Below are 24,994 nucleotides of genomic sequence, written 5' to 3' on the forward strand. Positions count from 1 at the left end.
TCAAATTACCCTATTGCAGTCATTTCAAACAGTCATCTGGGAGGATTAAGTTGAAAATCCTACATATCGATAAAACCGTTTTGGCTCCCAAAAACATACCATATTACAAACAGTGGACTTGAAGGTTTATTTACCCCATAGCCTAATGTTTAAAAAAAATTGTTCGGTTCGCATTTAGTGCTGGGCAACTATTAATCTACTATTGAGGCCTGGCTTCTAGCTTATCTTGGTTTAGTTATACAAATCTTTGTTGGCCATGTCCATGCACCCACAGCCTCCAAAATTGAGCAATATACAGTAAAACGTTTAAATAGAGGTGTAAGGAACAATGCTCACCCAATTTGCACTGCCCTTGCAATGGACTCCTAAGCAATGTACATGCCCAGGAATTTAAATGAAATGTGATCTTTGCTGTATAATAATAAGTATGTATTTTTCATATTTGAAAATAAATCACAATTTATTTACAATACTTAAGACCAAGAACAAACAATACAATAGGTACAAATCAAAGGCAGTCTTGATTCCTGTGTGATTCGAAGTAGGCTGCAAGTGGCTTTGGTGATTGAGTGTGTTGAAGCCAAGTAGTTAGAAATATTAAGGTATAATACTAAACCACAGTCAGGATAGAAATAATACCAGTAAACACACATTCCGTCAAGCTGAGCAGTGAGAAAACAGTAATATCTTTATAAGTGATGTATAAACATGTCTTTCACATTCATGAACTACCCATTGTAAAAAGCTAATTCACACTGGCAGTAGCACTCAACCTGTGTGCTCACATGGGTGAACTACCACTAAAGCACTATCATTTCAGAAGGCAAGATATTCCGCACACTCACACAACATACTGCACGAGAAACAGGTTCATATCGAAGAGCCTGCGTTTACAAGGGCAGCATTTACACAAGCAATACAACTGACCTTTTTCTACATCAATTGTTTTTTGGGGACTATTGGATTGGTCAATACACCAATTTATGGAAAAAATATGAATTGGACAGCCTCTGTAAACGCAGTTCATGAGACCGGAAGTGCACCCACTCAAAAACATTTATTTTAGCTGCATTCGGAAACAATGTGGGAGGTGGGAATATCCACGTTGTGAAGTTTTAAATATCACATGGATGCATTCACAAGCTTCATCTTTCACGGAGAATGTCTGATTGGCAAATGGCCAAAACATCTCTTCAACCATAAACTATCATACATGGTAAACAACTTATAGAGTTCAAAACAAATCAGTTGATTGCATTTCATAAAGAAAGTTGTTACATTCAACTGCAAGACAATGTTAGGTAATTTCTTCAGTTGGGGAAGTCAGAAGTCTAAGCTCACTAGTTTACCACTAGTAAATACCAGTTGAAAAACTTTTATAGTGGATAATTCCCAGTGAAATATGATACATTCCCACTTAGTTAGTTTTGCAGATATACAAAGATATTTGTCAGGAGACCAATTAAAATGTCCAATAGGTAACATTTTAGCTGTAATTTCCTATTTGTTTTTGAGTAGTACAACATAGAAACCTGAATTAAAACTAAACTTACATTTCCAACCTCTATTAATTGTTTTAGGACATTAATGCTTAAGCTTGAGGTTGTTGGCAGTAACTTGAAGTTGTTGGCAGATAATGTGTTTAGCCTATGGATCTCTGTGAAGAAACCATATTTAGAAATGTTTAAGTTTTGGTAAACTAAAGAGGATATATACAGTATCTTTAATGGTTATGGTATGTGGAAAAAAATACAAAATGCACCTTTAAGTAGTAAGATTTTAAAAATGGCAAAAACAAAAAATAAATGGCACAATTCAGAAGTCTGATCTTGCTTAAAGATGCATTCTGGGACTTTTGACCACTGGTTTTGACAGTGGTTGTATAAAGCCAATACAAATCCCCATGTGTTTTTGTTTTATTACTGTCATAGATGTGCTGATATGCCATAAGTCATCTAAATAAACTAATTTATAGCATTTAAAGGCTAACTGAGGCATTATAGTGTTTCTACTTATAGATTATTCACATATTACACATCCACCCCAAAATGGGAGGTTTAAAAGAATCCCAGACTGCATCTTTAACTTGAAGACATTTCACATGTTCAAATTACTAATCTCAATAAACATGTAAAAACAGTGGTGGTCCATGTGGGATATAGGCTACTAGTACAAACAGCCCATCCCTTATGTGAAATAAATAAAAACAATTATATAAAATATGTACATTCAGAAGGAATGAATGATGAGTATGGAGAGACAACAAGGGAGCACCAGGTAAGTCCAACCTGCAAAAGAACAAATACAAACACTTCAATTGTACTGTGACGGTAGTGCTGATAGCTGAAAGCCAGGAGCAGGAATTTGCAAAAATAACAACTCAAAACATTTTCCCTCTCTAGGACTTTACACGTTAGTGTAACAAAATGTGATGGACATGAATGAGGTGTTTTTGTAAACAATCTCCAAACATGTCTCTGTAAAGCCAAAATGGAAGTACATTCTAATTATAGATTTGATGTTTATGAAAAAAAAAAGCTAAATATTCACCTCTGAGTAAATAGATTTTAAAAATCCCACTGAAAAGCAAATGTTTCTGTGAGTTTTCCTGGGTAAATCTACCAAGGTTTAAAACATCAGACTACACTAAAATAGATTATAATCTTACCCCTACCTCCTCACCTTAAACAAATATATCTGCATGAAACTTGTCAGTGGCATAAATGGTGCATTATAGGTAATTATTGGACACAAGTTGGAAATTACATGAACATTCAACATATTTTCAGATATCTGACATATGCAACTTGTTCTTTGTAATGTTGTATAGTTCTTTAGACGGGATAGTATGTAGGACGAAAGACACTTAATGGAGTTCTGAATGTCAGTTTTGTTCTCAACAACATCTACAGATTTTCAACATGACATTGAAAACTTTTTCCATTTGTATCCTCTGTAAAAGTGTGAGGAAAGCTTATGTCAATGAGATGAATGTTTTCCATTAAAACAGTCACTCACCTTGGTGTAATTTATCTTCCGAAGCCAATACTTCTGTCTTCAAAGATGGTGATTTCAACCTGTAGATGGATAGGTTAAGGAATGTGGGGTCCAGCTATAAAGTTACACATGTCTAAGTATGTTTCCTTAAGGTCAGTGCACTACTTTTAAACTCCAGAGAAAACATTAAGGGAATGCAACCTCTGTGTAAGCCTCCAGATCCATGATGGTAAAGGATACAACCCTGAGACCTCTCTCTATTGGGTCGGTCAGCAGTAGGCCAAGAGGGGCGTATATCTTCTCATTCTGTTCCTTGATGAATCTGGCAATCTTCTTTAGTACCTAGAGACAAATAAAATAATCACTTTCACTTACTCATGGCTGGCCAGATATAAAGACTTCTAATATGGCAATTGGTTCTAATGTCATCAAATATCGGTTAATATGAAACCCTACTTTTGACTGGTGTCCATCGGGAGCCATTTTGGATAAAGATTAATATAATTTGGATTTTATTTTCCACTTCCAATTTCATGACATTCAATTTGTGATCATGTCCTTGCAAAATTAAAAAAGGTCTACAGCAGGTGCAGGAGAGTAAAAGATGGAAACACGTCCTCTGATGTGCATCATGTCATGCCCTGTCCGACACCCACCTGTCCGCCGCTCTCTGCTGTACCCTTGGGCAATGTTGGTATGCCACGACCAAGAATATATACCTTGTCACAATGACCCATCTGTACTGTAACTACAGCGCCCTTCAGAAGCTCCCTAATTTGGAACATTCTACAAACCCTTGGGGCTATCTACTTTTACGGAGAAGATTCTAAGGCACATACTTTCTCATAATGGGTCTCCATACAGAGGAAGATGGTATAGGCTGTCATGCAGGCCAGGCAGCCCTCCAGGTAAGACTTGCCGCCAATTTTCTCAGCCTCAGCATAAAGGTTGTTGAGTGTCTGCATTGTCTCCTCAAACTGCTGCTTGTCCACCTGAAAAATATTTAAATGCCCAGCAACCCCTTAGTAAAAGGTCTGCAATTCCAAAGTCAGTGAACAATAATGACAATTTCTTTTGAGGTCAGGAAGGGTGGAAATACACAACACAACTTTACTTTTCTATATTACAACCAGTATCTGATCTGACAGTGGGATCTGCCTTTGACCTGGGAGTTTACAGATTTTATATATTTTTTACCCTGCTCAGGAATTCAAATTTAAAGTTACTGCCTCAATGCTCCCCCTACATTAGTACTCTCTCTTTTACCACCCTTTGATTTTTGGATGTTGGCTGTTTAGGGGTGAATTCTAAAGCAAGGAGTAATGTTCTGAAAGTAACCCTAGGTTGATTACAGCAAAAAAAAATCCACATCTAATTAAATGCTACTCATCAATTGTTAGCTTACAGCGCTTCTTTGTGCTGTAAAGTTTTCCAGCATGTTTTATTTTTTATTTAACAATTCATTTTCATTCATTAAAAATGAAAAGGTCTAATTATTTGGATAGATTGTCATATATTTAAACGCAAGTGACACATTTAACCTGAAAACTGGTATGTGGTGTTTCTATATATTTAATATGTGGATTGTTTTCATGGAAAATATTTATGAGTTAAAGCCAAACACTATAATCTAGAGTTGGTGCTTCTTTTGTCCCCTAAACAAGAAAAGGAACCAGGCAAGCCTAGTTCAGCCGGCCTGCGATTAGAAGGGATGAATGTTGTTTCCCTCGCTGGATTTGAATCGGGGTCTCCTATGTGACAGGCTGTGTCTTTAACCACTATTGACCCTGGTTCAATTCCCCTCTCAGAAGTTAATTTTTTTTACTCTCAGAAATATTTATCCACTCTGTAATTTTCAGCTGTTGCACAACAATATGTCCAATCTGTTAGACCAAGAATCTCATATTTAAAATAAAAATGGTATTACGTTCCTCTTTTACATAGGTATTCTTTTCAAAAGAAACGAACCAGCCATGGAGTGATTGGAGTCATTGTTTTCATTATAGGTACTCTATAGCTGTTAGCTAGCCATTTACAGTAATATTTGCACCAGAGTACACTTTAGTTCCGTTATTAATAAACGTTCTGTTGTTCACGTTATTTCAGCAAAAATGTAATGGCTGAGGTATCAATTGCATAGCCGTTGTAATTATACACTAACCCATTATGTGTCTCCCTTCTGGGCATAAGTAACCAACACGTGAATATAGAATCAAAGGACTTAATTATCTTAAAGTAACCAAGTAACTTAGCGCCTTACTTTTTTAAGCAAGTACCTAAGTAACGTAACTAGTTACTTCATGGAAAATGTAACTTTACAAAGTAACATTCCCCAACAATGATGATCTCACCCTAGACTCCAGCTCAGATGGGAATTTGGTCTGGAACTTGCAGATGGTACCCGAGTTGTAGTCCCTCTGTACATAGACTTTGGAGGCGATGGCTGCTTGGTGCTGCAAGTCTTGCAAAATGTGCGTCTGGGTGGGGGAAAAGCAAACATTGAGAAGAAAAAAAAAAAACAAGGGGTCATATAAATCCAACAGAAGTGTAGTTATTCAGTTAACCCAAACATATATTTATTTTGTACATAGCCAGTTAGCTAAGTATTAGAAACATCAGCCTGAAACTGAAATTGTACAGAGGGCTAACCAGATAGTTACCTAACTAGCTACAGTACTGCAGTTAGCCCTAATTGTTGACAGCAACTTCGCTATTAGACCAAGCACTAACGTTACAGTATCCGTGTATACCGACAGCCACTAAACGGTGAAATGTATAAACACATCTAATTTGGTCTGTTACTAGGTTTAACTAGTTTTAACTGTACACAGATGAAACACAAACAACACTTATTTACCTCGGCCATAGTGAACGTTTCCTTTCCAGCTAGCAGGCTAGCTAATAGTTTCTTCTTCGACTTGTACTTCCGTCAGACAAAGCTTCATTCAGGGAGCATTATGCTGCCACTTACAGTTGAAATAGTAAACTTTTCCTCTGAACAGCTTCACCTGACTTCTCCAGTTTGCATGAGAGATAATACTTGTAAATCTGAGCCACTACTCTACATTAAACTATATACCACAACAGCAGCAGTAAGAGAAGCATTGGCATGATGTTTTAGCCGCGCGTGGGCATTTTGCAAGTGTAGGGTTGTGCAGTTCGCGAACGATTCATTCGTTCAGAACAAATCTTTTTAGTGACTCGGGACTCACTAGTCCCTTTCGGGTGACTTGTTCAGTTGTATCGTTCATTCAAACGTTTGACATCAGATTTCTACAAAATGATAACTTGCTTTATACCCGGTCCTCCAGCTCAGTTCTTAGATCAACTTCTAGGTACATTCGCAAGGTAGATCAAGGCAAGAACATCATAAAGACATGTTTATAACTGGTAATTAAACGCTATAATAAATAATAGACGACTATAATAATTAATATAGTTGATTATTAATCTCATGAAAACAAGCACGGAGCCTTTGTCGAAGTGAAAAAGACTAGTGAAGGACTGACTCGTTCAGTTTTATCGTTTGAACAGTGTTTCATTCATTTGAACGACTGGCAGCGGAGTTCTGTTGCTGTTAGTTTTAGGTTTGCCAAGACAAATAGATCAAGAGAGTAGCATCATAAGGAGTATTATAAAGATGTTTGTAACAGATAATTTGACACATGGTAGGTCTAAACTAAATAATGTAGTAGTAGATTTTTGATTGTAATGATAAACACATGACTATTCACCAAGCCTTTGCCAAAGTAAAAAAAGACTCTTGAACGACTGACCCGTGCAGTTTTATCGTTCAACTGAACGGTTGTTTCGTTCATTTGAACATCGGCAAGCGGAATTCTACCCCTACCGCTGGCTTCCAGCTCAGCAGCCAACACTCGTTTGACGTTCTCAAAGAAAAGTTGATCAAGAAATTTGTATTTTAAATACATATTTGTAACAAATAATTGGACGCAAGGCTTACAGTAATTGATGTAATTTTTATTGTAATGATAAACAGTTGTAATCATAGAGTAAAATAAGCGTTTGCTCAAGTAGAAAAGACACGTAAACGACACTGAGGATCAGCATTCGTTGGCACCCGGGGTCTGTAGGCATTACTGACTCAAATGGACGAAATGACTCGAAAGATTCAAACTTTTTACTGAATACCTCGACAAGCTCAGATTCAGTCGAAAGAGTCGAACTTCCTATCACTTAAGTGTTGCTTATATGAGGGGGGTCTTTTCTCCTAACGTTATGTTACATTATTTTGCGGACGAATTGTATCAGTAAGTGAACACAACTTGATACTGTGTCTACCAAAGGACATTTGCTTCCTGTCATTACTCTTTGACCTGTATATTGTGTTATCTTGCTAAACATTTTCTGGAACCTCAGGCTTAATTGGAATTGAAGTACAGATATTAAAAAGGGACACCTGCCTAGATTTGCATTAAACATCCTGAACATCTTTGGCTAATTGTCCCATTTTCAAAATACTCTCCCTACTCTATTTTCCTTTAGTGGGTAACTACCAAATTAGGAGGGTATGAAATGTTGAAATTACAGTAACCAACAATTGTTTAAACAAGAGTTTACACCAAATACAGATACATTCACAACCATAAGCATTAATCAGTTCCTTTGTCTTGATGTTGCTCATGTGCCACAAAGTCAAAGGACCATGAGCAGTAATTACAACAATGGTGTGGTGAGCCATGGCCAACCGATTCATAGCAACAGATCTGAACAGCCAGTCATTGAGGCAGGTAGTCTTGCAGTTTGGGCACAGACACTGTGGTGGCAGTTTGAAGCCAGTTGGTATAACCGTACGGGGTCAGTTCAAATCCTTCGGCATGGCTGGTAGTGTCAGTGACACCCATCTACGACAGACATGTTTGTGTTCAGCTTCTGACCCCAACCCAGATTTTAAGTCAGTCAATAATCAAATTGGCCACCAGAAGTCTCAACTTAACTGCTGCATGTGCAATTGTTTTGCCTCATCACAACTACAACAGAGGTTCTACTCCTAAGTTCTTACAGGCCATGTAGGAATGTATATCACAATTTGAACTATAAAAACCTGGACTAACACCACCATGGAACTGAAATTTGTTGAATGTGTTGTTTGGCATTTTAGACCTCTTTTCTGGATGTGCAACTTCATTTGGAATTCAATTAAGTATGACTCCTTTCATTGATCTTGAAAATACAAGTTGAAGAGTGGTTTGGATCCCACTCAAGATTTTAGGTAGCCGTTTTGGAACATCACTTTTACAACAGGGACAAATTCTTAGGGTTGTTTCCCAGGAACATCAACTTTAATGGAGTGCCAGGACAACCAGGTAAGGGCCCAAAAATAAAAGCTTCACACAGTTCGATTTTATGTTTTTATTAAATTATTTCTCCATGAATTTAGTCAAACACATGGAGTTGACTGCTTAGTCGAATAGTCCGAAACCCATGTCGTCATCAGAGCCCTCCTCAGACTCCTCCTTAGCCGCCTCCTTGGCAGCAGCGGGGGCAGCCGCCGTTTCAGCTGCAGCTACAGGAGCAGCCACAGCAAAGGCAGTGGGATCAGCCAGGTAGGCCTTCACCTGAGAAGAGAGGTTGTGTAAATCAAGATGCACTGATTCATATTGAGCAATTTCAAGCCGATGGGTTGACCTGTCTGAGACCAAGCGTCCCTGTCAGCTGTGGGATGCAGACAGACAGGGATAGTAGGAAACTAGTTATTGTTTGCAGGGGGAACGACAGAGCAGCACTGAACAGGCTACACTGTAACTTATCCTGCATCCTAAAAGCTGAAGTGGAACCCCAGGAAGTTTGTATCTTGTGGCAGTTGTTTTCAAAGTTCACTTTCATGCCAGTTCGACTGGGAGAGTTTGGTCATTAAACCAAATCAATACTGTGGTCCAAGTGTGGGTGGGACACCATACCTTATCTGCAAGAGGGAAGGAGTAGTCGGTCTCCACGGCGACAGCCAGGACTCTCTTGTATCCATTGATGATGGTGTGGGGGATGGAGGCTAGAGTAGGGTACCCAATCTCCAGACACACGCTGGCGATGTTCCTCACACCCTGAAAGAGACATGCGGTCAATTATGAAAGAAGTTCACACTGCTGTATTAAAATGTTACTTCATTAAGACATGTCTGAGACCAAGCGTCCCTGTCAGCCGTGGGATGCAGACAGACAGGGATAGTAGGAAACTAGTTTATGTTTGCAGGGGGAACGACAGAGCAGCACTGAACAGGCTACACTGTAACTTATCCTGCCATCGAAGCCATGTCCAGGAACTAGCCCACTAGTTTCCAATTCTCAATGGTCACACCATTTCATAACATCTACATACTAAGGCAAAAGGGAAACCAAATGAGTCCCTTCCGAATTTGTTCATGCTTCCTCACCTCCAGGAACCGGGCGTGCAGTGCAGCCTCAGTAATGTCAAGCACCTCTGGGCTGTAGACACTACCATTGTCATACACCTGCTGGATGAGCAGCCCGAAGGAGAAGGGCGAGATGTTCAACATGTTGAGCAGCGTGGCCTCGCTGGCTCCCACCTTGTCTCCAGGCTTGATGAGCTGCACGTCGCTCTACAGGGAAACAAGAGGATTAGAAACTGTACCACTTAAAAGGCCTCGTTGTCTAGAGAAGATTAGACCACCACCCCCCTACAAAAAGCAGTAGTTGTGTATTAAACTGAAAAGCCTAGTAACATGCAAGCTGATGCTTTCAACTAGCTACATCTTTAATCAGGAAACGCTTCTCAGACAAATGCCTCGATGTCTTCAACTGGTAAGACACACTGCTCTGGGAACTGAAGCCAGAGGCACAAAACGTGACTCTGACCCAGTGACCCCAGAGACAGACTGTGCCCCGTTCCGACTCGTCATCGTCTCATCACTGAAGACTCCCTCTACTATCATTAATCTACAATAGAACCCACTAGACAAGAACTAACCGAGTTACTGCTTGAAGACCTCTACTGTAGTCTCACCAGAATCTCAATAGTTCCTCTGGAGATCTTTGTGGTGATGCCCAGAGCCTGGAAGAAGGAAGTCTTCTCAGGACCCAGCCCAGTGTTCTGGGCAGGCACAGTCACATCACAGGGGGCAATGGCACCGGCACGGGCAGCAGCAGGGACCTGAAGGGCAGAGGTTCAGAGGGTTAGCGAGCAATCCAACTAAGACGCCAACTGGAACCATGGAGAAGACCCAAATAAAAACAGCCCACAAACAAACTCAAAACTAGTAGTGTCTGAGACCAAGCGTCCCTGTCAGCCGTGGGATGCAGACAGACAGGGATAGTAGGAAACTAGTTATTGTTTGCAGGGGGAACGACAGAGCAGCACTGAACAGGCGACACTGTAACTTATCCTGCATCCTTAATCATGCATTTATATCAAGGAATAAATAGTTGACTATCAATCAAGCATTTCAAACACTACCTATTCCCCACCGTAATACCCTGTCAGAAGTACTGCTCTAACCAAACCCAGGGACAGTTTTAATGACAGACCAGGGCCCATTAACCTAATACATATGACACCATGGCCTGCTCTTTGTCTCTCCCCAGCGAGAAAAAGAAAGCTTTGCTGAAGGTAGTAAACCTACACTAGATGTAACTGGTATGTTTTTGCAGTCCTTGTGAAGTGGGGTAGGGGAGTAGCCTGTTGCCAAAGGATATCCACTGTTCCAAAGAATGAGGCAGATCCATGCTCAATCACCCTTTGGGCTTGCATGTTCAAAACCAATGCATTACTACTACAGTGGCCTAAGAGACGTATTCTCAGAAAAACAAGTCACCTTGTTGGCCAGCAGCATGTCTCTGATCTCAGTCAGGTCCTCCTTGGTGAAGACGAAGCCCACATTTCCTTTAATGTGGGGCAACAACCTATGAAGACAGCAAAACTTAGACTCTCCCCAGTCACAGGATCACTAGAAATCCTAACTAAGTCAAACCAGTTGATGGTTTAAAAAAAAAAAGGTTCCCTACTGAAACAGAGCCATGCAGCCCCTCAAAGTGTTTAAGCATATGATAAGTGGCTTGTCTTAGACCAGTCATTTTGGACAGGGGGGGGGGGGGTGACAGAACCACCGCAGACCGGCACCAAAGTACTCTGGTTTGTAAAGTTAGAGCAGACTGTCCTTGACCTGACCCTTAACATTTTCAACAACATCCAAGCGCTTGTTTTGCACCCTCCATGCCCAAGTAAGAAAATAAGAAAACCTCTAGGTCACCTGGCCAACATGGTTGTAACTTACTTCTCCAGGGCTGGGTTGTTCTCCAGGTGTCCACGGATGGCTTTGCGCATCATGGTGTTTTTACCCATGAGCACTACGGCCTTCCCACGCAGGGACAGACGGATGGCCTGCATTTGCTTGGAGCCCACATTGTCAGCACCGACAATGAAGCATTTGGGGTAGTCATCTAGCAGTTGCTACAAAGAGAATAGCAAGTGAGTCAAACAACCACTGAAGTTCACAGGTGAAACACAAAACAACTTGCATAGGACTATCGGGAGCAAAAATATTCCTATTATGCCTGTGTGAAACTGTCTGAGACCAAGCGTCCCTGTCAGCCGTGGGATGCAGACAGACAGGGATAGTAGGAAACTAGTTATTGTTTGCAGGGGGAACGACAGAGCAGCACTGAACAGGCTACACTGTAACTTATCCTGCCAGTAAAACTGGGTCTATACAATCACTGACCGCATGTTCAGTCAGTGGTAATATTAATTGTCAACTTACAATGATTTTCAGAAAATAGTTGGACTTCCACGTGGTCCTGTCTTCCCTCGGCATCTTTGCAGTGCTTCGAAGGATCGCTTAAAACAGCTGGTTTAAAGACAAGAGATCTAAAGGAAAAGAAAGTATTGTCAGACTTGCTAAAGCATTTAAGGGCCTTAAACAACCTGGGAGGTACAGTTTTAGTGTCAAGGAAAGTATATAAAATGAAGATTAGAAATACACTGAATTTTTAAACAACGTAAGACCAAAGACATCCAAATACATGAAAATGCAGTGATTGTACAAGGTTTGTTTCACAAACCCCAAACACCTGAAGTGCTGCATGTGATAAATCAATAGGTTCAAAATACCAAGACCACAGAATTTAAAAATGGGGATTAATTTAAGGCACAAAGCCTTTTAACTTAAAACGTAATTTAACACCTGAGAATCTGAGTAGTTATTAGGGCTGAACCTATTTGGGAGACGAATACTCAAACAGTACTGAAACACCAGTCGGTAGCAAGAGGCAACTCTTTTCAATCAATGCATCGTGTGTAATAGTGCAGTTCTAATCTGCTTGGGTCGATAATTTCAGTCATCTTACTGGCTAAAGTCGTTTATTTCTCAGTAAGAAGAGGCCTATTTCAATACACTCTTGTAATCAAGCGTCGCCTTAAAGGCATTGTCATGACATCAGACGTTAGCAACAACGTGCTGCTCAGCAATCGTATAGCTAGACATGTAAACTAGACATTTTAATGGAGTTGCGTGGATAAATGTTCATACATTATATTGCCTGTTACACGCTATCAAAAGGTAACCAGCTATATACCTTAACTAGTACCTAACTAAAATGTTACGAAAGTTCTATTCGCACATGGCGGTAGCCGCGTAGCAGGATTGCAATGTAGGCCGCAAAAACATATACAGTTTAAAAGCCAGAATCAGTCACAACAAAAAACATTATTAAAAAAAAGAAGCATATAACGTGCGAATCAACGATTTGGTGTACCCACAAATCTTCAACGTTTTTACCTAAGATTACGTTCAGATACAAGACCGTATAAATACCTTACCTCGCAGATAGGACGCGTGGAAGAAAGAGAACGTTACAGGAAGCGAACCACTCATATACAGGTCAAACAGCCAATCACAATCTACTACGACTCCTCTGATCTGCACAAGTATGATTGGTCACGTCCTCTGTCCATCAATTCACTGCTGAGCTTTGGGGCGGTTTTGGGATGTTCGTTTTTTTCACGCATTCAGACGTTTTTCAAGCGAATAAAAGAATTAAACCCAGTGCCTCAAAGTGAATGTAATAGGCTAGTTTTCCAACCAGACTCTGTGGTTCCACATACCTAGATCTCTATCTAAGAAAATGAGAGCGTTGAACTTCTGCTACAGTGTGATTTTGGGGTTACCTCCACAAACAAATTATCCAATACTGGAAAATGAGATCTATCCACAACTTCTCTCCCAATGGATCCACCCTGTGGAATAACAGGGTTATTACAATTAATAGGAAATCTATGTTTAAGAGTGAGTGGTGCGAGAAGGGCATTGTATTTGTGAATAATATATTGGATGACAATGTTAACTTTTTGGAACATATAGCTTTCTTGTACAAATATAAGCTAAAGCAGTATTTGTAAAGCAGTACCATTACCATTATTACAGCTAATTCAAAACACATTGTTGTATGAGAGAATAAGACCTTCACCCACTATACCAAATGTAGTAATTAATGTAATCTGTGACGGTAAATGTAATAAATGTATTGATGTTTTGAAACCTGAAGTGTTTCTTGATTATAACAGAGCATTGTGTGTACAAGTTCCGAATATGGGTGCCTTCATGGATATGTTCATGGCCCCTAAAGTCAAAGAGACTCACTTTAAAATAATTTATCAAATCTACCCGGTTGCTGACTTAGAAATGTTTTCAAATTTGAAGTAAATCCCTGTATTTTTGAGGCGGATGAGGAGACTCCGGAACACGTTCTTTTTATGCCCGGTATCCAAAGGCTTCTGGTCTGATCTACTTAACAGGCAGTTACTCAAGAACGACGATATTCCGACGTTTGACTCCACACATCCTCTTTTATATGGAGACCGTAAATACATCTATTTCCGATTTGTTCAAAATGATTGTTCTCATGGGTAAATATCACATCCATTGCAGTAAGTGGAGAGATTGTAAGCCTTCCTTTGTATGGTTTATGAATTACTTTTTTTTTCCTCAATGAAAAATGTAAGGTCTAGTAAGAAAGACGTGTAGAGATATAGCTACGCAATTGCTGTTTTGATAAATCTCCCCTTGTTTGCGGCTCCTAAATGTTTTGTTTTCTCTTCTCTAGCCTTTTTGATTTCGACCTGTGATTTTTAATTAATACTCCCCTTGTTTTGTTTATTTTCTGTTGTTCTCTTTGTATATGTTACTCTTTTTCTTTCATTCAGACTGACATTTGTTTTGTACTGACTGATGTATGTTTTTTTTCCCTCCTATGGGAGTTTTGTATACTATTTTGTCAATAACTGTGGGTAGTTGTATAAATGGTGCCCGCGTAGTGATAGGCTGCGATATCTGGGGTTGCAAGTTTAATGTAGGCTAAGTAACTCAAAATCACAGTGGCTGGACGATTTCATACGCCTCGGATTGTCAGTAGCGGAACCGCAAGCGATTTCACCGCTTATGTGTGAACCGGGTAGTGGTTCGGATGGAAAAGCCTGCAGCTTCTGTGGTCCAATAAACACTATCAGCGTTGCAGAGTGTTGTTGAATGCACCCCAACAATTCTTGGTTTAATATTGTGAAACACAAATCTAGTATATAGTACATATATTTTATGGGATTACAATGAAAAAAAATATAAACCTTTAGTATTTTCGATTTTATACTGTTCTAGTGAACTAGAAAATGTAACTGAATTTAAAAAAGGTTGGAGTTAAAAATGTTTTTATTTTACTATATGGTAACGTTGGACAGCGAACAGCAAATTACAAAAATCAATTTGGTCAAACATCTTTTTCTAAACGTCAGGCCGTGTGACACCTGGTGTCACCAACCTTTTTGAAAAGATGCTGGCAAATGCTAGATTTTTACTGCAGGAAAACTTTCAAGTGACGTCTGTTCGCAAATAAAGAATGCCATTATCCTATTTCTAAGAAAACCTTAGTTGAATAATCTCTATTGTCTTCCATCATTACCTACCTGGAAACCTTAACAAATAAGGATTCTGATTACTCACTAAGATTGCGAACCCGCTATCCTGTTGTCGGTGCTACAGTAACTATGTGAGAGTCTGGACTGCAGAGTAGTTTTGAGGCAAAAACATTACGATGTCAGACGAACAAATGTATTTATCAGCATTAGTCACATTTATTAAGAATGTATCAGGCACTGTACCATAGTAATCACAAAATAAGACTAGTTACATGGGCAAAGAAAACCGCAGGTGCGAGGAAAAATAAAAATTAAACCCAAAGTAACAGGGGCGATAATTTTCTTTAAATTATTTAATGGCAGCAGAGTAGCCTCCCTCAGAAGACCAATTCCCTCCCATATAAAGTGGGCTTAGGTCAGACATTTTTATAGACCACAGAAAAAGCGAATCAAGCACTGTAATAGCATTAATAAATGAAGAAAAAAAAGTGCCAAAACGATACACAAACTCTCTCAAGGGCCCTAGTTCTTTTCCAACTTTGGGGACTGTTGGCTACACCTGATGTCATTGCATCTTATAAATTAGTCAGTTTTTCCACTACTTCCTCTTGATTTAAGAAAGTACCTCAGTGTTGTTCTAACGGTCTAGGACTAAATCCAGGCATCCTAGATGAACTTGGAATCTACACCTTTTTTTGGTTGGTCTCTTATCTTCAAAGTATGTCCTATCAAGGCTACCAGAGTGATATTTCACCATATATTCTTTAAACATTTATTGGTCAATAATAACTAGTATTATCCCTGCTTCAGTTCAACCCAAAATATATGCCCAACAGTTAATAACTAGATTACATTTCCCTTTTGTGGATTAATCACATTTATACCAGCAAAGCAGCACTACTGGAGAAGCTCAAATGATCTATGGCACAGCAAGTCAGAAAGTGCGTTAAAGACCCATGTCTTGGGTGGATAAAGTAACCAAACCTCTTCAAACACCCCCAGAAATCACAACCCAGCCCCAGTAAGGCAAACCCATTATTTCAGTCACCCAATACAAAAATGCATGAATTTTACTTTTCTAATACTTTTAAATCAGCAAACTAGATGAGGAATCCACTGATCCAATGTTGTAGCCATTGTCATTCTGCAACATCATAAAGGCTTCAATCAGATCGCAGAAAGGACTCTGCCATATGCATTTATAAACACCACTGTGTTAGACAGTTTTTTTCCCTGCTCCAATGTTGTTAACTCATGACAAAACATGGGTAGGTATGTAACCACAAAGTCCATTATGTAATGATCAGGTGCCCAACCGAATGGTTGCTAACGTGGGACGCAGCAATAAGTCGATGCATCACCTGAGCAGAGGAGCAGTACCCTAGCACTGATCATTTGGCACTAGCACGACACAAACATACATACACTCGCCGGCCACTTTATTAGGCACGCCTGCTTGTTAACACAAATAGCCCAACAGCAAATAGCATGGCTGCAATTCAATATACAAAGCATTAAGACATGGTCAATAGGTTTAGTTGTAGATCATCAAAACACTTGACCCGAGCGACTCTGACCATGGTATGATTGTTGGAGTGGTGGTTCCAGCAACTCAAACACAGCTGAACTCCTAGGATTTTCACACACCACAGTCTCTTTAGTTCACAGAGAATGGTGCAACATACAAAAACATCCCATCAGCAGCAGTTCTGTGGCCAAAAACATTTAGTAAATAAGAGATCCGAGAACGGCCAGACTATTGCAAGCTGACAGAAAGGGCATAAAACACTCAAATAACCACTCCTTACAATTTTGGTGCACAGAGGCATCTCTGAACACAACACAAAAAACCTTGAAGTGGAGGCAAAAGCTAGTCCTACACAAAACTAGATAGTTATACCTAATAGTAGCCAGTGAGTGTGTGAAAAATGTATAGGTACATACAGTACATTGTACACTTATGGCAACAGTAAAAACAGCAATAAAGCATTACCCCCAGACAGTTTAAAAATAAATCATTACTGATGCAAGGACTGGACATCCAAGGTATTACAGTGAAAGGTTACATTTTTGGTTCTGATAGGGTATATCGGTTTAAATATGCTCATTAGGCATTTAAATTATATTTGTCAAGAATCAATAGGTACATATTCATTTATTAGTTAAAATAACATATGTAGCAAAATTCAACCTCTTTGTAAGCCTATATTGACATTCAAAATACTAAACGTGCCAAGTTAAAACCATTTAAAAAGCCATAGCATAAAAATAAGCAACATGTGTAAAGTTAAAATCATCTCTACTTCACAATGATTAAAATATGCAAAATTAAAGGTCACTTGAGAAAAAAAAAATACAGTATATGAAGAAACCAATAAATCAATTATGTACATAAATAAAACAAAGGCTCAGACGTATTTCAGTGATTTGGGATCAGTTAACTAGGAGATCTGGTACCATTACTGACTAGGGAGGCTGAGTCCCAAACGGTTTAAACCTATACAGTGCCCTGTTGACCAGGCCCCAGTTAAAAGACAAACACTATAGAGGGAATGGGCTGCCCTTAGGGATTCAGACTAGGTACTGAACCAGGGGGGCTGGGGGGCATTGGAAAAGGTTCTGGGGAGAACATGGCTGTTGTGTGGCGTGTCCATCAGCGCTGATGTAAGTCTATGCTTTTAGATCCAGCTCTTTGCATATCAGTTAAAGCTAAAGGGCTAAAAAAGTGACCAAAGTAACAAAACAATGCCACTACACCACCTAATTTTTAAATTTTGTAATATCAATTGGCAGAAAATGGTGAAAAAACATCCTCACAAGTTGCATTAATAAAAAGGATCAAGCCTCTGTATTATTTACTCCAAGTAACTGAAGGAAAACACACTTCATCAGTAGATACATGAAAAGTCAACATTGCCCCAAGTAAAGAGAATTCACTCAGAAGACATTCATTTTAAGACTCGGGTCACTGTGTGGCTGAATACAGTAGAAATGTAAAAGGTAAAACGCACACAGTTAATGTGTTGTTTCCAATCCACATGCTCCAGTATTTTTGTCCTTTTTTTCCTTTCGGAGTGAAGCTTAGCTGGGCTATACCTGACCATGATTTCAGTTTGGTTGCCAGACAGAGCTACATCCCTACCTGAATCTGATGGAAAGTGAAGGATGAGCAGAATTCCTCTGAGATGAGGCTTGGTTCCTAGCACTCACCCAAACATCCCCACCTTCTGTCCACAAATACAATATTCTAATGTATGTATATTTGTAATCAGGTTCACAATAATAATTTATGAGAATTGATCGTGCCAAAGACTGAGCTACTGAATACAGAATTGGAAAGTCCACAGCACAGAAAGAGCAGTAGTCTTGAGTGTGAGCGTCTCTATTCAACATACCTTGTTCAAACAGATTTAAGTTTATGCCGTACCATTGGAAAATCAAAGCACACAAGAAAAATTAATACAGACCTATTAAATCTATGCTGATGAGACGTCCTTGTTAATCCATGAACATTTCCATAGGAAAAGTGTACAAAAATATTTTTCTTATACCATACCAGGCTGTAAAATTTCCCTTTGAGGGTCAAAGAGAGAAGGATTAATGATTTTGTTTATATTGAGCACCAAATATTTCAACAGGTCTTACACAGTGGAGAGAAACAGAAGAGACCGGACCTCCCGCTCCTCTCTGGGTTGAATAGATGTATTTGCAAGTGAGCAGTTTATACGTGTGGCACTGACAGTGATTAACAACTACAAAAATATATTTTGGACTGATTACTCCCCTGAATACCCAAAACACTGCCTACTGAAACTAGAACGGCCTTCCATAAGTAGTACATACTGCTTGAATACCTGTCTAATCCCGTCTCAGGACTTCTATGACTGGACCACCACATATCAGTCACATAACCCCTTCACCATTATCAAGACAGAGCCATAAATCATTGGTGTCCTTTGCTCTGAGGACGTAAAAGTGTCCTATTCACATATACAAAAATGGCCTCTCTTGCTCGTGATACATTTTTAAAAATCTCTGACCTCTTTAAAACCTCATGCTGTCTGGAACTCTAAAAAATGCCAACCCCTCAGTTGAGAATGGATTCCTGCATGTAGTTACCATTAGGCACCTGTAGGGGAGCTGTTTTTTCTAATGGACAGTCTCATATCAACTATAGTACATGCAGTGAGGAACGACAGCTTCCTTTCATCGTTTTAGCCACTTATCTCTGCCTTCGCCTTCTGAAACAAACATTCACTCTGCGGCTTAAGTCTGAAGCGTGCACTTGTATACTTCACACACTGAAAAGCTTTGCACTGTTGGCTACATCTTCCAGTTCCTGCTTCAATTCTTACACCTGGAATTTCCTTTTAAAATTCATGAAGGGAAGTAAACAACTGCACACTTACACAGCAGAGAACAGTGGCTCGGCATGCACACGCAGATTCAGCTTACTAGCTAAAGAGCTTCACATAGCAGCCCTGGCAGTAGGGCTTGTCGTTCTGCTCCTTGAAGGTGCCCTTGTTCAGCTGCTTGAGGCAGAAGGCGCAGACGAAGTGCTCGGGGTGGAACTTCTTGGCCATGGCCGTGATGCAGCGGCCGGTGATGGGCTTCTGGCAGCCGGAGCAGAGGGAGCCCCGGCGCTCGTGGTAGTGGCCCTCGCAGTAGGGCTGGCCCTCGTGCTCAAAGAAACTACCGTTCACAAAGGGGGTAAAGCACTCCTGCAGAGGACCGGATGGGTGGGGAGAGAAGGGAAGGAGGTTGTCAAGTCATGGCCGAGGCAATCACACATTTCTACTCTGTTCTGGTAAATAAGAGCTATAAAAATGGAAGCCATTTTCTACCCTAAACTGGTGTTATGACAGATAGCAAAATAATAACAGGGGAAAGAATAGCAGGACCCACAGACCCACACTCTTACCCTACAGACGAAGCATTCAGGGTGCCAGAGGGAGTTCAGGGCTGATATGTAGTTCTCCAGGATGGCCCGGGCACAACCTCCACACTTGGGCGCAAACATGTCAAAGTAGTCCTTCCTACAGTATGCTTTTCCATCCTTTTCATGGAAGCCTGTGTGGGAGCAGAGAAAGACACTTTCAATGCTCAAGCAGGGGGAGGAGTGGAGAGGATGGAGGGTGAGAGAGGGGTATGCAGAGAGATACACTAATGAGCCAAAACATTATGACCACCTGCCTAATACACAGCTGGTCCTCCGCGTGCCACCAAAACAGCACCGACCCGCCGAGGCATGGACTCTACAAGACCCCTGAAGGGGTGCTGTGGTATCTGGCCCCAGGACATTAACAGCAGATCAAAGTTCTGTAAGCGGCGAGGTGGAGCCGCCGTGGATCAGACTCGTTGGTCCAGCACATCCCACAGATGCTCAATCGTATTGAGATCTGGGGAATTTGGAGGCCAGGGCAACACCATGAACTGTTAATCTTGCTCTTCAAACCATTCCTGGTTTGTGTGCAGTGTGGCAGGGCGCATTATCACGCCGATCAACCGGTTGCTGGTTTGTCCCTCCTCGGACCACTGCTAACCAGGTGCACCCCACAAGCCTTGCCATTTCAGAGATGCTCTGACCCAGTCGTCTCGCCATAACAATTTGTCAAAGCCACTCAGGTCTTTACTCCTGCACATTTCTCCTGCATCCAACATGTTGACTACAGGAACGGATTGTACGCCTACCATCTAACCCACCCAGACCTTGACATGCGCCCTTGTTAGGAGATGATCAACGTTATTCGCTTCACCCGTGAATGCTCATTATGTTTTGGCTCATCAGTGTATAGAGAGAGAGGGAGAGATACAAAAAGAGAGATGAGTTGAAAAAAATCAGCAAGATAGGGAGGTAGCTTACCCTCGGGCCCAAAGAAAGCTCCACACTGAGCACAGAAAAAGTGTTCTGGATGCCAGTTCCTGTCCAACGCCGTCACCACTTTCTGCAGGGGACAAGTGAGATCACAGTTCTTCTCTAAATACAGCAAGAATATAGTCTCTCCAGACAGACAGGCTGCCTCCCCAAAACCTCATCTTTATGGACAGTGTGTCTATTATTCATTGGGATCTATGTAACCAAGTCACTGCCTTATATGCTTATAGCCCATACTACCTTTTGGGGGGGCAGGGTTGTTTTAAGGCGAGTTTACACCAAAGATTCGTTTAAAGTTTCAACTACTTGCAAAAAACTGTGCCCTGCCACATTAAAACCTGCCAGTTTACACCACTGCGACTGGTCGAGACCGAGTATCGTAACTCTTCTTCTCTTCAGTGTTTCTGTCAGCTTTTTGTGGTGCAGCTCCGCGCTGCCTTCATGGGAACAGGACGTCAGTATCATCTATAAAAATTCACCCACATGGCTTTTACTGTGTAAACTATGGAAAATGGACGCTCTCTTTCTTGGTATTACCCCTGGAATATATATTATTTTCTTAAAGAGTTCTGAGGGATACACCGTGAACGCCTTGTTATTGCAGTGGTTACACATTTACAAGACGGATATTACACTGTCGGACTTCCCCTGAAAGCAACTTAGCGTCCAGCATCCAGACGCACATTAAAACACTATCCAATACAAGTGGCTTTGTTGACCTGACTGCAGTACAACCAGGCGCAGGGCTCTCACAAACGTTCTCACAAAGGTTTTAACTTATTTCAGCTTCCACCCCTTGATAAGTGCCAGCTTGATTTCCGTTGGAGCAATTCATGAGAATTATCATTGTTTGGCATTTTTGATTGGCTGTTGTTTAATTAAGATCTTAATGTTAAACTGCTAGCCGTTTCTGATTGGCTACTGTTTGTTTCCCTGGGAAACTAATAAATCTGTTATTCATCATTCAATAATGTGCTTCATTGATGATTTTTTATAATAATAGTAACAACAATAATAATAATAATAATTAATATTCAGGGCAGTTAGCCTAGATCTTTTTTGATGGGCGGTAAGGGACACAGATAATGGATAGGGGGGCGTGGCCCAATAAAGGTGGAAAACCATTGAGTTAAGTCAGATTTGTTAGTATTTTTATCATTTGGTCCAGAGCCAGCAGATGGCAGCAGTAGCACAGAGCAGCGTGTGTATTGAGGAAGTAGCGGCATGTTAAGTGCCAAAGATCAAAAGAAAGTGAGATAAGAAATGACTCATCTGGCCCATCTTAAGGCTAGTCCAGTTGCTCTGGTAACTCACCCCAGGCAAGCGTTGTGTGTGTGTGTGTGTGTGTGTGTGTGTACACGCACGAATGTAGTGCAGGTTCATGTGTGCAGTGGCTCATTCCCACTCTGCAGTGCGTCATCACAAGGATATGAGTGAGTGCTGACAAGCGTAAGACAGAACAACACTAATGAGAAGCAGGGGTTTGTGGAGAGGACGGCTTAAAGCTGCTAGAGCTGGACTGACTTCATATCACAGACATTTTGCTGAGATTCTTCACTGCATTAAGCAGCCTATACTAGAAAAATGTGACGTTCGAACTACATTTGAAGGGTGACTTTTAATGCAACCATCGATGGTTTCAACCTTCCAGCAGAACTAAACTGCGGCACCGATTTGTGTTAGAAACGCGTGTTGTCTTCATCATTATAAACCGGGTGGTTTAAACCTTGAATTCTGACTGGCTGATGACAGGCCTAGTGTGTAGTGTCATACTGACGTCCAGGATGGGCCCGTTGCAGTAGCTGCAGCGTGGGGAGAACAGGTTGTGATAGTCCTTCTCACAGTAGGGCGCTCCATCGCGCTCAAAGAAGTTCCGGGAGCCGATCTCCTCCTGACAGTGGGTGCACACAAAGTGCTCCGGGTGCCATGTTCGCCCCATGGCCGTCACCACCTGGACACAGGAAGAATGGGGACATGGCAGTCACTCATTACACAACCAGTAGCTCAACCTCAGAGGTTTTAGTTGACCACAGCTTGTGAAATCCAACACTACTGTTGTTTGCTCCTTGGGGTTTAAGGCCGGGTGTCTCTGTAAAGCACTTTGTGACAACTGGCGTTATAAATACATTTGATTGATTGATTCATAAACAGTCGCCGAGTAGGGCTTTTGATCTAGGATCAGGTCCCCTCTGTCTGTGTAATCTTAATTACTGGGATCTTAATAGCTGAACTGATCCTGTATCAGCACTCCTACTGAGAGGCATTAGGAATAGGGGCCCAATCTTAAACTGAAATTGCATCTGACCTGAATTGATTGTCCCGTTTACATCAGTGCATGACTGATCTGCTATTGGTGTCTTTTTCCAGTTCAGATTCAGCCCTTAGTACTTTACTTTATTTCCATTACTAGCCAAAACATAAGAATCCTCTATGTAAGAAACCACACGAAACACAGACGGGTCAATCTGATCACAACAGCTACTCATACAGACTGTTGCTTTGACCACCAGTGGTCAACTGTTATATCCAAATCGAAACAAACACCCCAAAAACACAGTATACATTAAAAAGGAACCAAACATTTTCTACGGTGTGCATGTGTGTGCGCACGTGTGTGTGTGTGTTTGTAAGATCACCTGTCCAACTATGGGCTTGTTACAGGCCCCACACACTCCTTTGGCCACGGTCTGGACTCCCAGTTTATGGAGATCTGACTGGAGGCTCCCCAGCATGTTGTCCAGCTTGTTGGCCTGTTTGGGGGGCGCAGTGGGTGAGCTCTTCCCCTTGGCTAGGATCTGTAAACAGGTCACAAACATGTCAGGGAATGAAAGACACAAGGACACCTATGTGCAACACATGCAATCACTCATACCCAATACCTGAGGCTTTGACATGTATTGTTCCTTCAACTCATTAGGTTTTTATGTGGCAGACTAAAATACACCAAATGTAGGGTCTATAATACAGACAAATCTCTTCCTCCCCTGTAGCTAAAATCTAGGACAATAATATGACTCCCTCTGTCATAACAGCAAGACTGGGAATACACATTTGATTGGGTTCCTCCAGTTCTTCTCTTTCTACATCACATTCTTTAGAAGACACTTTCACAATCGCGTTCTCCATGTTACAGTTGCACACAGATCTCACTTGCCAAAGCTTGTTCTGTTCAGTAGATCACAGAAAACCCAATTAGAAAACATAGAAGTCTCTATTGCACAACTATATTGATTACATCTGAGAGTAATTGCCCCTCGTGGGTGGATATAAATATATATTTATATATTAACAGAATAGACATGACAGTAATTACTCTTGGAGAAACTGCACACACCTCCCCTGGGCGTATGTGAGGTGCCACAGAAATCAGTCATTTTAATGACTGAATGGAGAATGCCACTGACATACCAGGCTAGACAGAACATGTTAGACTCATCCTAGAAATTCTTCAGTCCAATCCTCCCATTTTCACTGCCCACACTTTCTTCCCTATTTCACACATCCCAGCACAGCAACTCCTACAGGATTTGGGAGAGTTGAAGATCACTACCAGCTTTCGTCACAGGGATCTTTGCTGGGCTACTCAGATGTTTTCCACATAGGCTTTTCCAGCAAGGCAGCTACGTGGGTCAACGTATCAAGGCACGCTCCTTCACCTGGCGACCTCAGGAAGCTTCACATTGGCTTAAGCAGCCTGAGGGGAGCTCTATGGGATCACTACCCATTGACTTTCCCAGCCATTCACCAGTGATTGGCCCATTCAATGCTCAAGCAGTTACTGTGGTGGTCAGCATGATTCTACAAAAAAAGCATCTAAGACTACAACACCAGTTGTGATGCCCAGGTGATTCAATCTGAGAGCATACTGAAAATGAGAGGAGTAGAACCAAGGCTGGAGGGAACTATACTTCTCCAGTGGTGTGGTCACTGGAGCTCACTGACCCAGTTACATTCCAGAGGGGATAGAAAGAAAATTGGCTGACAGTGAAAGCACGCACAGAAACGTATTCCAGTGAAAAATCTTATTTTCCCTAATAGTTACCCTAAAGCTGAACATTACCTCTAACCCTAAGTAATTTCTTATTTTTGGAAGTGAGGGCTACAAATTGTCTTCACCATTCCTTGGGTTACTACACTGAACAAAATTATAAACTCAACTCTTTTGTTTTTGCCCCCATTTATCATGAGCTGAACTCAAAGATCTAAGACTTTCTCTATGTACACAAATGTACACTATTTCTC

General features: G+C 40.9%; 3 protein-coding genes and 5 non-coding genes across 9 annotated transcripts in view; all 8 read right to left on the reverse strand.

Moving 5' to 3' along the window:
• Positions 1-1,767: 1,767 nt before the first annotated feature.
• LOC105017047 (golgin subfamily A member 7-like) lies at positions 1,768-5,912 on the reverse strand. Its single transcript, NM_001311019.1, is given in 6 exon segments — positions 1,768-2,288; positions 3,019-3,077; positions 3,238-3,339; positions 3,837-3,989; positions 5,349-5,474; positions 5,855-5,912. Coding segments are annotated over 5 exon segments (438 nt in total). The 5' UTR covers positions 5,864-5,912; the 3' UTR covers positions 1,768-2,288; positions 3,019-3,029.
• A 2,443-nt stretch (positions 5,913-8,355) lies between these two features.
• Positions 8,356-12,896, reverse strand: rplp0 (ribosomal protein, large, P0). Its single transcript, XM_010881343.3, has 8 exons — positions 12,790-12,896; positions 11,732-11,838; positions 11,246-11,421; positions 10,787-10,874; positions 9,979-10,125; positions 9,389-9,574; positions 8,919-9,059; positions 8,356-8,576 (listed from the first exon to the last, which is right to left on the reverse strand). Exons 2-8 carry the CDS (start codon positions 11,783-11,785, stop codon positions 8,421-8,423), a joined length of 948 nt encoding a protein of 315 aa, XP_010879645.1. The 5' UTR covers positions 11,786-11,838; positions 12,790-12,896; the 3' UTR covers positions 8,356-8,420.
• Positions 8,647-8,775, reverse strand: LOC114828967. Its single transcript, XR_003777313.2, has one exon. It is a non-coding gene; the product is annotated as a small nucleolar RNA SNORA63 (small nucleolar RNA).
• LOC114828968 lies at positions 9,130-9,258 on the reverse strand. Its single transcript, XR_003777314.1, has one exon. It is a non-coding gene; the product is annotated as a small nucleolar RNA SNORA63 (small nucleolar RNA).
• Positions 9,743-9,890, reverse strand: LOC114828966. Its single transcript, XR_003777312.1, has one exon. It is a non-coding gene; the product is annotated as a small nucleolar RNA SNORD15 (small nucleolar RNA).
• On the reverse strand, positions 10,235-10,363 carry LOC114828969. Its single transcript, XR_003777315.1, has one exon. It is a non-coding gene; the product is annotated as a small nucleolar RNA SNORA63 (small nucleolar RNA).
• Positions 11,536-11,664, reverse strand: LOC117592967. Its single transcript, XR_004574713.1, has one exon. It is a non-coding gene; the product is annotated as a small nucleolar RNA SNORA63 (small nucleolar RNA).
• A 2,173-nt stretch (positions 12,897-15,069) lies between the features above and the next one.
• LOC105017045 (paxillin) overlaps positions 15,070-24,994 on the reverse strand; it is a 39,661-nt gene continuing 29,736 nt past the window's right edge. For both annotated transcript variants that reach the window (XM_010881341.3, XM_010881342.3), the window contains exons 7-11: positions 23,389-23,547; positions 22,530-22,703; positions 20,741-20,822; positions 19,799-19,947; positions 15,070-19,598 (exon numbers count right to left, since the gene is read on the reverse strand). In XM_010881341.3, coding sequence (XP_010879643.1) covers positions 19,332-19,598; positions 19,799-19,947; positions 20,741-20,822; positions 22,530-22,703; positions 23,389-23,547 — 831 coding nt within the window. In that variant the 3' untranslated portion in view covers positions 15,070-19,331. The remainder of the gene's footprint in view (positions 19,599-19,798; positions 19,948-20,740; positions 20,823-22,529; positions 22,704-23,388; positions 23,548-24,994) is intronic.

Source organism: Esox lucius, chromosome 17 (genome assembly GCF_011004845.1).
Source record: "Esox lucius isolate fEsoLuc1 chromosome 17, fEsoLuc1.pri, whole genome shotgun sequence".
NCBI lineage: Eukaryota > Metazoa > Chordata > Actinopteri > Esociformes > Esocidae > Esox > Esox lucius.

What these genes read in the sequence shown, in the direction of transcription:
- rplp0 (XM_010881343.3), bottom strand. Translation starts at nt 11,785, where the DNA reads ATGCCGAGGGAAGACAGGACCACGTGGAAGTCCAACTATTTTCTGAAA. An exon ending in AACAACCCAGCCCTGGAGAA is followed by an intron (nt 10,875 to 11,245) that starts GTAAGTTACAAC and finishes CTGTCTTCATAG; the next exon opens with GTTGTTGCCCCACATTAAAG. An exon ending in ACATGCTGCTGGCCAACAAG is followed by an intron (nt 10,126 to 10,786) that starts GTGACTTGTTTT and finishes TCTGCCCTTCAG; the next exon opens with GTCCCTGCTGCTGCCCGTGC.